The following is a 16,239-nucleotide window of genomic DNA, read 5'->3' as shown; positions in this document are numbered from 1 at the left end:
CCAGCTAGGACTCTTTCTGTTCTTGTTTTAAGACATTTCACCAGTTCTTCCTTGCAGAATGCTTGTCTCTCATAATATTCTTGGGCTGCCTTTCATGCACAACATGTTTAAGATGGCAGGTTTTCAGTGACAAGTGAGGGGGCTGTGATTGCCATTTCAAGTGCTCCAGTTTGTATCTCTTGAAGTATTTCATGGTAGATTTTGAGGTATGTTTTGGATCATTGTCCTTTTGTAGAAGCCAGCCTCATTTCATCTTGTTTCTTGGCTGACTGTGTCATATTTGCTTCCAGATTTAGCTGATAGTAGTGGAATCCATTCTTCAATCTACCTGTGCAAAATGTCCAGTTCCACTGGCTTTCCCACACCCCTAAAGAATAACAGAACCACTGCCATGCTAAACAGTTGGCAAGATGTTCTTATCATCAAATGTGCACCCCCACTCTTGCAGTCCTTTGCTGTTACTGAGTTTGTATTTCTGGCCAGAATATGAGCTCATTAATCTGAATGTTTTCTTGGTCTTCCAGATCTTGCCCTGACTTCCACATTTCTATGGAACTGCCATTTTCTAATGACATCTCAGACAATTGAAATTGCAAGTTGGAAGCACTTTGATCTTATTATAGCCATCCCCTGCTTTGTAAACATCAATTAGCTTCATTTCAGATCCTTAGCCATCTGCTCGAACCCATAATTATCAAGTGTTGGCACACAATTTGAAGTCAGAGAATACATTACACTCTGGAAATGTCATCAGTTGTAATTACAGGTGAAACCGACAGTCAAAAACAGGTGAACTCAATCATCATTAACGTGGAGGCAACAATGGAATGCGTCAGAGTGGAACTTGCCTAAAAGAAGGGTGAAGCCAGCATTGAGGAAAGTTGTGAGGTATTTGCAGACTTTCTAGTTAGGGATTACTCTCACTCGGTTATCTCTTTAGAGGTGACCATGTCAACATTTTAGTCTGTAAATGGTTGCCTTGCCAAAATATTTCAACAGTGCTTTATTTGTATTTGTGACTTTAGTGGGGTGAACCATTTCACCCAGCCAATGAACTGATCTGCATGCCAGACAATGAGCACTCAGTAGCTGCCATGCTTTTACCCAAAATCTATGATGTACAAAATCAAAACTTAAGAATTTGATACAGAAGAGAAATTTAACCAGATAGCACTTTAAATACGACACTGTAGTGATATTTATATATAAAAGTAGAACATATGTTTAGGTCGAACTCTTTACTTTTCCTGCCAACATGCCAGCTGGTTATGTTTATATTTTCAGTGTAAGTTCATGTAAAAAGATACAAAAGCTTGGTCATTTACAACGGTGGCTCCACTTATCAGATTGAGAAAAACAAGTATAAACCGAAACAAAGAAAACACAGCAAAGAGTAGGACTGTGTCTATGGTTAATCAGCTCCACGCAATCCCATTCAGTGAGGACTCTCTTCCTATGGACTCCTTGTGTTTTGCAGTCATTTTTTGTATAATGGCATAAGAAGGAAGTAGGCAGGGTCCTCCCTACACTAGCTTTGAAATATCCCATAATGTTGCACTGTCCTTGTTCACTGGCCTCCCACTTGGACATGGGAAATGTAGCCGGTCATGTTTTATTTACAGTTCTAACATGAATAACAATAACATTCTTTGACAGGAGGCAAAATAAACCGAGACATATAACACATTCACAGCATGCCTCATAAAAGATAAAGAGGCGCAGATGTTCCATAAACTTTCTCACAGGTCTAAGGAAGAATTTACCACACTCACAATATTGCTCAGTCTGTACATACTGATAGTGTGTGCATGGCGTGTTTTCTACACTTTTTTGCACTTTAAAAATGAAAAGGTGCCAGAAAAGATTTTTTTGTGCCAAGCCTAAAGAACAATGTTTGTAAATGGACTTCTTCTAAAGGACTTCTACACCAACTTAAGGCTTCTTTTTCCATCTTTTCTGTTCCCGATTCTCATTCTACGAAATATATTAACATGGTATTAGATCTATGTTCACAGGCTTTTGGACATTTGGTCTAAGTGAATCATTTTAGTGTGTATTGTAGAAGCTAATTTTGGTATTTTAATGGGGGCATTTTCTACACTTTTCTTGTGTTTTTAAATTTTTGTTAGAAGTCCTAGAAGTCTCCCTCCTTTCGCTCCTCTTCTGTATCCCTTTTTCTGGCATTTTGTGTGCTCTCATGATGACGTCTTGTTTAATACAGCTAAACTGTGTTATAAGAATTATATTCTTCTAAAGTCTACACACCCCTGTAAAAATGAAAGGTTTTTGTGATTTAAAAAAAGAGATATAAATCATGCCTTTAGCCTATTTGTTAGTTACCTGGACCTACATTTCTTTAAAGCTGCTGTGAGAAAATGCCTTTGTTTGTGATGGTAACCCTATTTTGAGTGGTCCTTTGTAGATGATTGATTAATAAACTCTTAACAGTATCAGCAACACATAACACATCAACCACATATCAGTGAAGTAGCGAAGTAGAATGTTCTGTTGATACATTAAGTAGATGTGTTGTTAATATGTTACATGAAGTAGACTTAATATGTTACTTTCATTATGTAAAACCTAACCTTACTCAATCTTACCCAAGCACTAACCCTAACTCTCACCCTGGTCCTAATCCTAACCCTAACCTTAACCAAAACCCAGTGCAGTTAAGCTACAGGTACAGAATGGTGTCTATATCAGCTTGTTGAGGAGGCTGAGACCTATTAGACCTGTTACATGTTCAATGACATCTCAGGTTAAACATCTACAGATATGAATTTGGAAACTCCAAATAAAGTTTTTTTTTTCCCTGAGAGTCTGTTGAGTGTGTATTTCATCTAAAAAACACCACTCAAAATAAAGTGCCACCCAAGTCACTTAAAACGAAAAAATGCAAGTAGTTTGACCTACATGATCCTAGATGAAGTTCTGGAATTGAAACCTCACAATAAATGCAAAGAGAAGCACTGAAGGCCTTAACTGAACTGGATGGACATGTTCTAACACATGAACCAAATATCCTTTTAAATAGATCAACTAGCTAATAAGCAGATGTCCATCCTCTTAGAGAAACTCAGTTTCTATAATCAGGTTACAGACAGGGAGAGCAAGGAAACGTGCAAATTCCTCCCAATTATGCTCTTTAGAACTTTCTAAGGAGCATAGCCAATAGTCATTAGGCAGTAACTAATGTGTTGAGGGGTTTGAAGAACGTTTTCCATGAAAACAAGATGGATGGGTATGATGGCTCTAGTCATGAAACATTTCAACAAGCCCCTGCCCGTACCCTCTTGTGATACACAGGAGATACAGGTGGTCCTCACATAAGGTGGCCTTGATAGGTGTATTTGTATCACAAGAAACTCCATGACTGCCAGTCTTCTACATAATAAACAAGTAGGCCATGATAGTACAATATACCATTGTATGGAAAAATTTGGGCACCCCTTGCCAAATGTCATATTTTGCTGATTTTAAAGAGAAAAGAACTAAACACGACCAAACTATTGTAAAAACATGTTTCTGCTCATGTTAATGCATATTTAGTTAATTTTTGATTAAAAAACAATAGTAATTGTGGCATTCTCAAAGGCTTGGACACCCCACTAAGTCAGTAGCTAGTAACACTTCCTTTGTTAAATATAAGACTGATAGCCAGTCTTGCAATTCTTATTTCAGAACTTTTTCAACCACTTTTCCGTGCACCACTCATGTAGTTCTGCAATATTCTTGAGTTGTTTGCATTCACAGCATGTTTAAGCTCTACCTACAGATTTTCAGTCATATTTCAGGGTACGGTGAGGGCCTTTTCAAAAGTTTCAGCTTGCATTTCTTACAGTAATTCATGGAAGATTTTGAAATGTGTTTTGGATCATCAAATTTGTAGCATGGTGCACCACCACTCCAACATTGGTTTTGCTTTGCTATCCTGGACAATGTTCTACTTGCGTATCCAGTCCTAACCAGTCAATTGAGGTCTAAAGTGTTAAGTTCTGAGACTGTACAATTAGTGTCCAATCACATGTTGTTTTTTTTTCAGTTTTAAAAATTAATGCACCAAGTAACTGTGCATTAACATTTGCAAAAAATGTAGGTTGTGTTTACTTCCCTTAACTTAAAAAAACTCAACCAAAATAAGTAATTTAGCAATGATTGATATTTTATATAGTATCATTTATATATGACTATGTACCTGTTACAACAACATTTAACAGTCATTGACAAACTTTTAGATAATTATTAAGCTGCTGAGTGTCTTTAAATAGGAACACTTTCAACACTAATGGTTTCTTAATAAACATGAAATTATTTTTGTGGGACAGTAGTCGGTTTGTTTTCTATGATATGACTACAACTGCAAAAGCTGAATTGAGTTTAGATAAATCATTTAAAAAAAGTAAGAAACTGTCAAAAAAGAAACAACAGCTGACTCCACAACTGTGCTCTTTTCCCAGGTAAGGCCTTTGAGATCACATATGTCCGCTTGAAGTTCTACACGAGCCGACCAGAAAGCTTTGCCATCTACAAACGTACAAGCGAGACAGCACCTTGGCAACCATACCAGTACTACAGTGCTTCCTGCCATAAAACCTACAGGAGAGATTCCAAGGGCTTCATCCGGCCTGGAGAGGAGGAGAGGACAGCGCTCTGTACAGATGAGTTTAGTGACATCTCTCCACTGACAGGAGGGAACGTAGCGTTCTCCACTCTGGAGGGAAGACCCAGTGCCTACAACTTTGACCAGAGCCTAGCACTACAGGTTTGTGTACTTTCAGTTATCAGTTATATATTTATGCATGTAGCTATCATTACATTGTTTGACCTCAGTATTGTTTTCATTCTTGTATTTGATGCTTTTTTCTGAACTCTGTAGGTTTTTTTAAGGTGGAAATCCACCATTTTTTTAATGTCTGCCTGATTAAATCATACAGAGTTTTGAGGTAAAATGCTCCATTATTGACCAAATTATAGAGTCAGAATTGTTCACACCAGTAGTGAGAGGAGCCAGATGGCCAGTTTTTAATGCCCTTTAAAGGTTAACTTTCACAGAATTTCCCTTTATTGTTGTCAAGTCTTCTGCAGACAGTAGTCATTGATAAATGAATGTGTCACACAAATGTGTGGGGATATAACGGATCAGCCATGTACAGCTTTCTTGGCCTGCCAGTCCCTTTATGGTTACAAAGCTCACTTGTTCTCTCTTTCTTCTTAATAATGTTCCAAACAGTTGATTTTGGTAGGCCTACAGTTTGCTTGATGTCTCTTACTGTTAGCCTTATCATGGTTTATTTGACATTCATTGGTACAACTCTGGTCCTCCTATTGTCAAACAGTAAAAGCAGACTCTGAAAGTGACCCAATGGAATAGAGGGCAATGTATAAAAAGCGCTACAGTTCTACACTTTAACCACATGTGGATTGTTTGAGTAAAATTTTAATACTGTGGAGTACAAAGCATAAATTTCTTTGTCCCGAACATAATGCAAGGCGCTGTATTTGTGTCAACCCAATACACTCAATTTGCATTTTGCCTGTTGAAGCATAATATAATTGTGAAATCTAACAACCATGGAAAATTACTGTAGCCAGCTTAAATATTTTTAATCATTTCAAATAATTGAGATTAGATGTGTTTGTGCAGTAATTCTGACAGCCCTACATTTGGTGGAATGTATTTCTTATACATTTCGCCTGCGTCCCTGTTTTTTATAATCACTTTCTGCAATCACTGAAGTTAGGCGAGCCAATCTTTGGCCAAGAGCAATTTTAGACAGCTGCACTTCTGTATTAGCAAAGAAAACGCATAAACATGCACAAATTGCACATTTTAACATAGATGCATGAATGTGCATAATGGACTTTTGTACCTGGATAGACGAACCACTCTAGATAAAATCTCAGAGGAAAAATAGAAACATTTCTTTTTTTTATATCAAAAGGGAATTTATTTTCTTGGATTTGGGATGAATGGATGTGTGGAACTCATCCGTGGTACATATTATTCAGTCACTTGGCTGATTGGACTCTGGATGTTCAAATCAAATTTCACCCTTATAAGCCAGTTTTGTTACCAGTGATACCAAAAGTATGACTTTGTTTTATGATTTTCTTCTCACTTGTACCTCTTTAAAAAAAAAAGGGGGGGGGCAGTTCTGAAAAGAACAGTCTAGACTTCTGACTGAAAGCATAATTGTGTTTGTAAGAAGAAGAGATATCTTATGAAAAAAAAAAAACTTAAATTCTTGACATTGACCTAAATGGAGAAAAGTCAGAAGTCCAACCTTAAACCTGTCACCACAATGTAAATTCAATGTAAATGTACCACATTGCATATTATCATATAATGTAACTCCTACTCATTCGCCTTTCAGTGAAGTGGTGCCTGTGTAATTGTTAGATGTGTGTGATTTTCCACTACTGGTGTGTGTGTGTGTGTGTGTGTGTGTGTGTGTGTGTGTGTGTGTGTTTGCTAGGGGTGTGTAAAGAAAAATCCATACAATATAGCATCACAATATTTTAAGTTAAAAAACAGTTTAAGTTTTATTATTTTACAATACCTATTTGCATGTGCATTAAAGTAGACTAGAATACCAAAAAGTCAAAAGCAATAGATCACAATATATCATTCCATTATATGTAATCATTAGCATTACTCGTTGATGTTTCTGAAAGTGTACTTGAACACTAAGCAGTAATATTTGAAGCATTTTTTCAGTCATTTGTCAGATGGAACAGATATGGCTTCCTTTTTAATAAATACATTAGTCAAAAACAGCTATGCTAGGTAGCTTAGTGAGCAGGCTACAGACCCAGACATTGCTATACACTACGGTACAGGTTTGATTCTGACAAATTGGTGCGCTGCTGAAACAGCTATCTGATGCTAAAATGACTCTTGTTTAGAGGATATCTAAGAGTGCAAAGTCAAGCGACTAATATTAGAGTAAAAGTCGATATGAAACATGTTCTTGGGGGTAATTGTTGCTGAGCCACTGTATTGCTTAGTTTTTCTGAGGTTTATCCTGGCTGTGATTTCTCCACTCTTTCCATCTGCACCACCCACTGGTGAGCTCTTCTTTGTAACTGTGACACTACTAATGTATTGTGTTGTTGTGGTATCATGAAAATGTCTAAGTATTGTGATATGATATTTTTCCCACATTGCCCACCCCTAAACCCTGGCATCCTTTTTAAATAACACCTCATACCATATTACCGCCCAACCCTAGCTCAAGTAAGTGATAGTACTGTTTTGTGAAGCCTCTAGTAATTCCTATCCCAATGATATGACAAGAGACACAAGTAGGTGCATTTTTTCCTTCATATCTCTCTCACACAGGTGAAGAAATGTTGACATTCACTTGCACTTTTAGCAAGTACATTATCAGTGCAGCTTTAGCATCTCTGTCTAGCTCCTCTGACCTTCATAGCAGTCTCTGACTGCAGGGCAGGAGCGTGCCCGCAGCCTGAAATGGTTCTTAATCCAGCACAGGTCAGGCAGACAGCAACCTTCTCTCAAAAAGTTTTCACACACCTTTCAGTCAAGAAGACACACTCATAGCCATCAGTTCAACTACAGAGAATTGAAGTGGACAGATGACACTAAGGGCATAGCGACAGTGACTCTCTCAGGAAAAATACATTCTACATTTTAGTCGTACTGTGTGGGTAGATACATAATTCCATAAACACATACCACACAAAGCACATAAATAAATAACCCTGTACTAGTACACACAATTTTAGAAACAGAAATATACATTACTGCACAATAGTCAGAGACCACCGTTCATTTTTTTTAACTTTTTAAAAGTAAAATAAGTAAAAAGTATTCATTTTTTAACATCAGAAAGAAAATAAGAAGCACGTATTTATGAGAAAATGACACAAATCTTCAAAAACTAAACAGAATTTCATTTCTTGTGCCCACCCTTTTTCTTTATCACAGCCTCCATTTTTGTCAGGAAACTTGTTTTTAACTTTTTAAAGAAATTTGAAGGAACTAAAACTATCCAAAGTTCAGTCTTAGGTCTGAAACTGATGTTTTTTTCTTGTATACTGTGGGAGTGGATTGTTTTGTAACTAAACTCCTCAGAAATAAAAAACAAATAGCTTGTACTTAAAGTGCCAGAGTAAAGTGTTAATACATGTTTGTATGAAATTAAACTTTAGTGTTATATTAAACATCCAGCAGAGCTTGCATGGAAAAATATAAGATGATATGATAAAACACAGTTAAAAACCCACTAACCAGACTTATCTGCAAACTATGAGCACGGCTAATGATAGCTTGATTGACAGCTTTCTGTCCAACACTACTAGCTTGCTCATACAAAACTAAAATCATTATCCAGCTTTTATGGGACAGCAACTGGATGAAAAAAGTCACAGACAAACAGATGTACAGACAGATGGTTGGCCGAACAGATGATGTGCAACGTTCACGTGTGGATAAATGAATGAATGGACAACAGGTAGCTGCAGACAGGTGGTCTAGCTTCCTAGCCTTTGCTTATGCTGGATTAGCTTAAGCTCACTAAATTTCTTTAACTCTGCAACTGTTTTGTGTGGGAGGGGCAAGAGACATCAGCCTTGTGATTGATATGAGGACTGCTTTTGGAAGAGTTACCCAAAATTAAGACTACCCAGTTTACATCTTCTTTTGGCCATTGGGACTTTTTTCAAATGGTTTTTTAGTATGTGTTTAATCTTTGCCTGCAAGAACAAGATTAGCCTAAGTAGAATGAAAACGCAGATTTAAGTTGGAAATGAAATAGATGAAGGGTGGTCTCTGACTTTTGGACATTGGATATTTGCTCAAGGAAGCATAAACACAAATCTCATCTATCATGATGACTAATCAAGATAGTAAGTTAATTTAGTAAGTTAATTATTAAGTTTAGTAAGTTAATTATCAGAGAATGCACCTCCCATGACTTTAAGATGAACAAAAGGGAAGCATGTCCATCCATCCATGCATCCATTTTCTAAGCCGCTTCCCCGTCAGGGTCGCGGGGGGGTGCTGGAGCCTATCCCAGCATTCTTCGGGCATAAGGCCAAAAGGGAAGCATGTGTGTCTTATAATGAGTGTTTTCTCTTAATTTGCAGTTCATGTTTATATATCAGTCTTTTTTTTTATCTACTTTTCATGCTTGCTAAACACACAAAGCATGCACAGAATATTGTGAACTTGTCCTCGACTGATTTTGACTGCTTTCGCTTGCCATCACCACCCACTCCCCTTCAGATGCTATTGCCCCCCCCCCAACCCCCCCCCCCCCCAAATGCCCCCCCCCCATAAGTGCTTAAGCATCTGCGTATTGGCTTGTATTGTAGGTGTATTTTGAAACCATGGGTTTTCTGTTTTTGTCTAAATACTGGGAAACTATTGCGTTCTTTAATTAACCATGTACTACAGATGTAGAAGGTACAGATTAGGTTGAAAAATGCTGGACTATTCCTTTGAGGCGCTGAAGCAACCGCCCATTGGCTTCTATGGTTGTGTGTTTTTGTCTAAATAACAGGTATTTGTTTGTGGTAATTGACCATAAGCTGTAGAAACAGCAGCTAGAGATCGTTCTGGAACACACTGTAGCATCTTTTCATTCGTTCAAGATTCATCTGGAATATAAACCTTAGCGTATTGTATACAACCGGCATATTTGCACATGCACACACTTGAATACAAACAAAAAAATGCACATAGTCCAGAAACTAGAACCATTATTCAGACACAGCATGTTGTGAGATATGTTGGGTATGAGAATAGGCTATATGTTTAGACGGGAACAAAAATGGTTCTGCTATTTTAAAGAGATAAAAAGAAGATTGGCCTGTCGTTTCTCATGCAGACAGAGTCTGCAGTGTGGGAATGGGGGCATTCATAGTCATTTGTAGTACATATGCAAACACACAAAAACACTCCAAGTCAGAGACCAGCCTTTTTTATTTCATTTCTAGGCAAACTGGGCCATCCATCTTTTGACTTTATTACAGCTTCCATTCTGGTCAGGAGTCTTGCTTTCAGTTGTTCATGAAATCTGTTTTTCCACACATCCAAAGTTCAGTTATAGTTGGTTGCATTTTCTGCTTCTTACAATCCAAGTAATCCAAAACACAGTCAGTGCTGTTGAGGTCAAGGTACTGGGTACTGGGTAGTATCTGGGTGTCTGGTGGAGATTGTTTTGATGGTTTAGGGTTTGATGGGATGTCTAGCGCAGTTGTAGTTAGAACCATTTTTAAAAAGATTCTAAATAAAACCACGTACAGCACATTTCCATCAATCTGAAAAACTATACTGAACTCGATATTGAATGGTTTTAAATAGAACTGTGGTCTTTAGTGCTTAGTGACTGTTTTAAGGTCAAATAAATGAAGAGTGATCTTGAACTTTTGCACGGTACCGCACATTAGCGTGGTAGGGGTGCGGTGCAGCAATCCTCCATCATCAACCCTGGTGGGATTTTGAAGGCTTAACCGTAAACACTTAATTCAGAAGTAAAGGTACCTTTCACACACACGCTTATCTATCTATCTTGCCATCTCCCTCTCTCCTATCAGTCTTTCTCTCCCTCATTTCTCCGCCTCTGTCCCTCATTTCCTCTATCATTCTCTACATCTCCCTCCATCAATGCGTCTTTCTCCTCACCTCATACTCTTTCTTCTGCCATTCTCCTCCCTCTCTGCTGTCTGTCATGGCATCCTTTTCCAACACGTACCCCCTTATCTCTGCTGTAATGTCAAAGAATCTGCGCACTGTATTCGTTTGCCATGTCTTTGCTGTTTTTCAGTCCAATCCAAGTCAAGGGCTCTCAGCTGGTGGTGCATTTCATTTGAGTGCTTGCTATTTCTATCCCTGTGCATCAAAGATTTGATCGACGGTGCACTAAAGTCTGCATGAATCACCTTGTTTCTTGTAATGAAGGTCTGAAAGCAGCGCTCACTCCAAACTTGACAGCAGGGGTGAAGAAAGATGTGGATAAATGAAGTTTTGGGCAAATCGCCAGCAACATGGCATCTTTCTGCAGGCCCGTTAGTGGCTATTTTGTCAGTGGAATGGAAATCAACTGGGATATTTGATTTGATTGATATAATCATGAATTCCCTGTAACTCTGTTATTAGATTAACTAAAACATTGTTGGCTTTCAGTGGGAAATTATGTGGCTGTGTTGTGCTGCTAGTGAGCAATGGGGACTGAAAGGGCAATGGTGAGTTAAAAGACCACACAACTGCAGCTTTTTTGTTTGGCTAGCATGTAGTTTTTGGATGGTAAGTCTGATGGACCAAACTGAAGTACTACATGCGGTCAATGCAGACAGAACACTGATTGCAAAAGGATAGTGGACCACTGTCAGCTCACTGATGGCAAAGCTGTTGGTCCACTAGCATCTTTCTCAGGTGTTTTTGTGTGGTCCACCAGTGGCTAAGCAGAATATTAGACAAAATTCTACTTATCTTGGCTCATTTTCCACTCACTTTACCTATTTTTTCTTCCTTCATTTCTTTATTAATTCTTTGTAAGTGAGTTTAGTTACTGATTAATCTAGCACAGTGTCAGCAACAACATTGTCTATAAAATCTTTTTATAGTAGGTCTAGTTATTATTTTCCTCTCTCAGTTGTTTGTAACATTTGTCTAAGTTTATTTTTTAAAATAAAAGTCTATTTGCATTTAAAATTTGTTTGGGAAGATTAAAACTAAGTAGAGCTTGTGTGCAGAAAAATAATCTGGGTGGTCCGAGGGTGGACCAACAGTGCAAACAGTTAGCAGGATGCTGACCTTATCAAGCCAACAGACCAATATATGCTTGCTATCTAGGAAACAACTGGAAATGGCTGGCCAGCATGTAGTTTGGATAGCAAATATGGTAGCTGACACAGTAGCTAATTTAGCTAAAGTTGACAGATAATCTAGGTAAAGTTTTAATAAATTATGAAACACATTGCCTTAAAACATACAATATTTTGCCAAAAGTATTCGCTCATCTTCCTTCACATGTATATTGTGAAACTGCCCAAAATCTCTTGGTCTGCTGAAGCATTAAAAGTTCCTTTCATTGGAACTAAGGGACTGAGACCAACTCCTGAAAAACAACCCCACACCATAATCCCCCCTCCACCAAACTTTACACTTGGCATAATGCAGTCAGACAAGTACCGTTCTCCTGGCAACCTTCAAACCCAGCCTCATCCTTTGGGTTGCCAGACAGAGAACTGTGATTTGGCATTCCAGAGAACACGTCTCCACTGCTCCAGAGTCCAGTGGCAGCGCTTTACACCACTGCATTCGACAATTTGCATTGCACTTGGTAATGTAAGGCTAGGATGCAACTGCTTGGCCATGGAAACCCATTTCATGAAGCTCTCTACGCTGTTCTTGAGCTAATCTGAAGGTCACATGAAGTTTGGATGTCTGTAGCGATTGATTCTGTATTGTAAAAGTTGACCATTAGGGAAAAAGATGTCCATCCAGGTGGAATAGGTGCTAATAAGTGAAGAGTGGTCTTCAAAAATGTTCTGCTTTTGCATAGTGTCATCACCTGACATTCTACTGACATTAAAACGGCCTATTTTTACACAACTGAGCTTCTTTTCTTGAGACTGATTTGCTCTGAGCTACAATAGACTAGTGCCAGAGAGTGATTACTACTGCAGATTGTTCCGTCAGGAAGCCTTAGGCATGCTAGCCGTAATAACAATGGTAGAGATGATTATCCTGCGACCTTGCCCTTACAGGAATACATCAGCATTTCTTAACCTAATCTCCATCAGATGCATCTGTAGCTTACAGCTGATTACCACATACAATCATTTCAATGTTTCCCAGCACTAAGTAAAAGCACCTACTAACTGGCTTCTATATAAATGTATTTTTGTCTAAGGACAAAAATACATTTTCTTCTCTAAGGACAAGGAAACTGTCTTTAGCAATTAACTGTATGCTGCTGTCATGGCAGAGGTTGAAAAAAGATGGAATAATCTGTTAACTTCTTAGGTGTGCCCTGAAAAAAAAAAAACAAGCCTCTCTTATTCAAATGAGACTTAGACATTCCTCACTAAGAAGTAGCAGGCACATGCAAAATTTATGGCAAAATTCACTTTCCCATGCCGTACATTAATCATCAGCGCTTGCAAATATAAATTGTGAATGCCCTGGGCATCAAGCAGCTTCTCTAAGATGGATAACTCCCTATCCACAGAGATAGTGATCCGGTCCTGCCCTCGCTCATTGTACAAGCGTCTGAGTAAGAGCCATCCATACTTTTTATAGTAGTATGCTCCATTTGCAGCAGGGAGAGCAGCCTTTGATGTGTCAGGGCAAAAAATATCACAAAGGTGCAATGACCCATTAACATCTGCTGATATCTTTCAGCACTGGGCAAGCTACAGAGAAAGATGATGACAGAAGGACAGATTGATTTTGGCATGTTTAAAAGGCTTTCCTCTTTTGTTTAAACTTGTATTTCATGGAAAGTGTAGTTATAGAATATAGTATGTACAGTGTCATGCATGGGTCATACCTTTTGTTCATTTCAATTCCAGTCAAAAAGCACATGAAACGCAAGTTACTCATTTTCCAGTCTCAACAAAAAAAGCAGAAAACCCTTAAGAAAAAAAATGACACTTTCAAAAATGGCAAAATCTAACATCTTCAGCATTTAGTGTGTAAACTCTTTGCCTTCATTACTGTTCTCATCCTTTCCAGAAGACTTACTTGCTTTCAGTTTTTGGTAGAAATGTGTAGGGATATTTCTTCACACCGCTAAAGTTCAGTTCTTGAAGTTGGTTGCATCTCATGATGCAAGTAATCCCAAAAACATTCAAAGAGTATGTTTACATGTGCTCAATAATCTGGTCATAATCAGATTTCTGCAGTTACCTGATTATTCAAAAGGTCATATAAACAGCATACGTCAATTTCTTAGACCAGAGTAAGTTCTAGAAATCAGATTAAGAAATCAGATAAAGAGCGCTGTATTTTAGTTCAGTAATCAGATTTGTTAGTGCATGTCAAGTCAAGTCAAGAGGCTTTTATTGTCATTCCATCTATGTACAAGTACACAGTGGAGTAAGCTCAGTCCTTGTGAGTTTAAGAACCTGATTGCTTGAGGAATAAAGCTGTTGCAGAGTCTGGCAGTGGTGGCACGGATGCTCTTCTGCCAGACGGCAGCAGTGAAAAAAGTCCAGGTGAGGGATGGATGGGGTCATCCACAATGCTAGTGGCTTTCCGGATACAACATGTGGTGTAGATGTCTATGATGGAGGGGAGAGAGATCCCGATGATCTTCTCAGCTGTCCTCACTGTACACTGTAGGATCTTGCAGTCTGAGGCCAAACCAAGCGATGATGCAGCTGCTTAGGATGCTTTCCACAACCCCCCTGTAGAACATGGTGAGGATGGGAGGGGGGGGAGATGAGACTTCTTCAGTCTCTGCAGGAAGTAGAGGTGCTGCTGGGCTCTCTTGGCTATGAAGTTGGTGTTGGGGGACCAGGTGAGGTTATCTGTGATGTGGACACCGAGGAACTTGGTGCTCCTGATGATTTCCACAGCACAGCCAGTGATGTTCAGTGGGGGGTGGTCACCTTGCACTCTTCGGAAGTCAACAACCATCTCCTTAGTTTTGTCTACATTCAGAGACAGGTTGTTGGCTCCGCACCAGTCCGTTAACTGCTGCATGTCCTTCTCTGTATGCTGACTCATCGTTCTTGCTGATTGGACCCACCACAGTCGTGTCATCAGCAACTTGATGATGTGATTTGAGCTGTACTTTGCAGTACAGTCATGAGTCAGTAAACAGTGGACTGAGCACACAGCCCTGAGGGGCACCGGTGCTCAGTGTGGTGCTGCTGGAGATGTTATTTCCTATCCTGACTAACTGAGGTCTCTCAGATAGGAAATCCAGGATCCAGTTACAGAGAGAAGTGTTCAGGCCCAGTAGGCTCAGTTTTCCAATCACCTGCTGAGGAAGGATGGTGTTGAATGCTGAACTGAAGTCTATGAACAGCATTGTGACGTAGGTGTCTTTATTGTCTAGGTGGGAGAGAGCCAGTTGGAGTGTGGTGGAGCTGGCGTCATCTGTTGAGCAGTTGGGGCAGTATGCAAATTGCAGTGGGTCCAGGGAAGGAGGAAGTTGGTCTTTAATGTGCCTCATGACAGGTCTCTTGAAGCACCTCATGACGAATGGAGTGAGTGCAATGGGACAGTAGTCATTGAGGCAGGACACTGGAGATTTGTTTGGCACAGGGATGATGATGGCGGACTTGAAGCACTGTTCTGTGCCTCAAACCGAGCATAGAAGTTGTTAAGCATGTCTGGAAGGGAGGCATCACTGTTACAAGCAGGTGGAGGTGACTTGTAGTTGGTGATGGCCTGGATGCCCTGCCACATGCCGTAGTGGGGGCGGGGCTCGGCCCTGTACGCCCCGGGGATGTTTGTGTAAACAAGATCCAGCATGTTAGCCACAGAGGTTGCAAAGTGCAAATACTGATGAAATTTGGGGAGTACTGACTTCAGATTGGCATGGTTGAAATCACTGGCAACAATAAACAGTCCATCTAGGTGTGTGTTTTGCAGATCGCTGATAGCGCTGTACAGCTCGTTCAGTGTGGTGTTAGCATTAGGACTGGGAGCTATATACACCGCTATTATATACAGCGAACTCGGCTCTCTAGGCAAATAAGGAGGTAGTCCAGTTTATTCTGCAAGGACCAAACATTAGAGCGATGGAACGGCTGGTCGTGTGGGGTTAGCCATTAGCCTAGCGCGCACACCGGCTCGCTTGCCTCGCTTCTGCCTCCTCACGCGTCGCTTTCGGCCAGCAGGCTCACACAGCACCAGGGATCGTAGCAAGCCTAGCTCGTGCAGCTCTTCCCGCAGTTTGTTTGGAAGCAGAGATTGGCTGATTTCTCAGCTGTAGCAGGCTCTGGCGATGGTAGATGATGGTGCTGGTTATAACAGTCATGATATCTAGTTTTGGTCGGGCTACACGACAGACAGTAAACAAAAATAGCAAAAAAGCACCGTTTTGCTGTTCCCGAAGTGGCCATTGCAGCTACTCGCCGCACCGCCGGAAGTAGAAGTACTCTTATTACTGTAAACTCTTACATTTCTTTTAGAGTTCTCAGTCTGGGCATGTGCGAAAACAGACTGTGGTACTGGAATTAAGCAAGCAGGGTTGCAGCGAGGCGGCAATAAAACACTGAGTAAATGAACAACTTAGAAATAGAAATAAC

The 16,239-nt window shown here is 39.7% G+C and overlaps 1 protein-coding gene across 1 annotated transcript in view; it reads left to right on the top strand.

The window, feature by feature from the left end:
- The window catches only part of lamc3 (laminin, gamma 3), a 202,644-nt gene that overhangs the window by 17,712 nt on the left and 168,693 nt on the right, over positions 1 to 16,239 (top strand). Inside the window, exon 2 of the mRNA XM_017698781.2 lies at positions 4,461 to 4,765. Within this exon, the coding sequence (XP_017554270.1) occupies positions 4,461 to 4,765 (305 nt within the window). The remainder of the gene's footprint in view (positions 1 to 4,460; positions 4,766 to 16,239) is intronic.

Source organism: Pygocentrus nattereri, chromosome 23 (genome assembly GCF_015220715.1).
Source record: "Pygocentrus nattereri isolate fPygNat1 chromosome 23, fPygNat1.pri, whole genome shotgun sequence".
NCBI lineage: Eukaryota > Metazoa > Chordata > Actinopteri > Characiformes > Serrasalmidae > Pygocentrus > Pygocentrus nattereri.
Note: the sequence above shows the minus strand (reverse complement) of the source record. Positions and strands in the feature narration are given on the sequence as shown.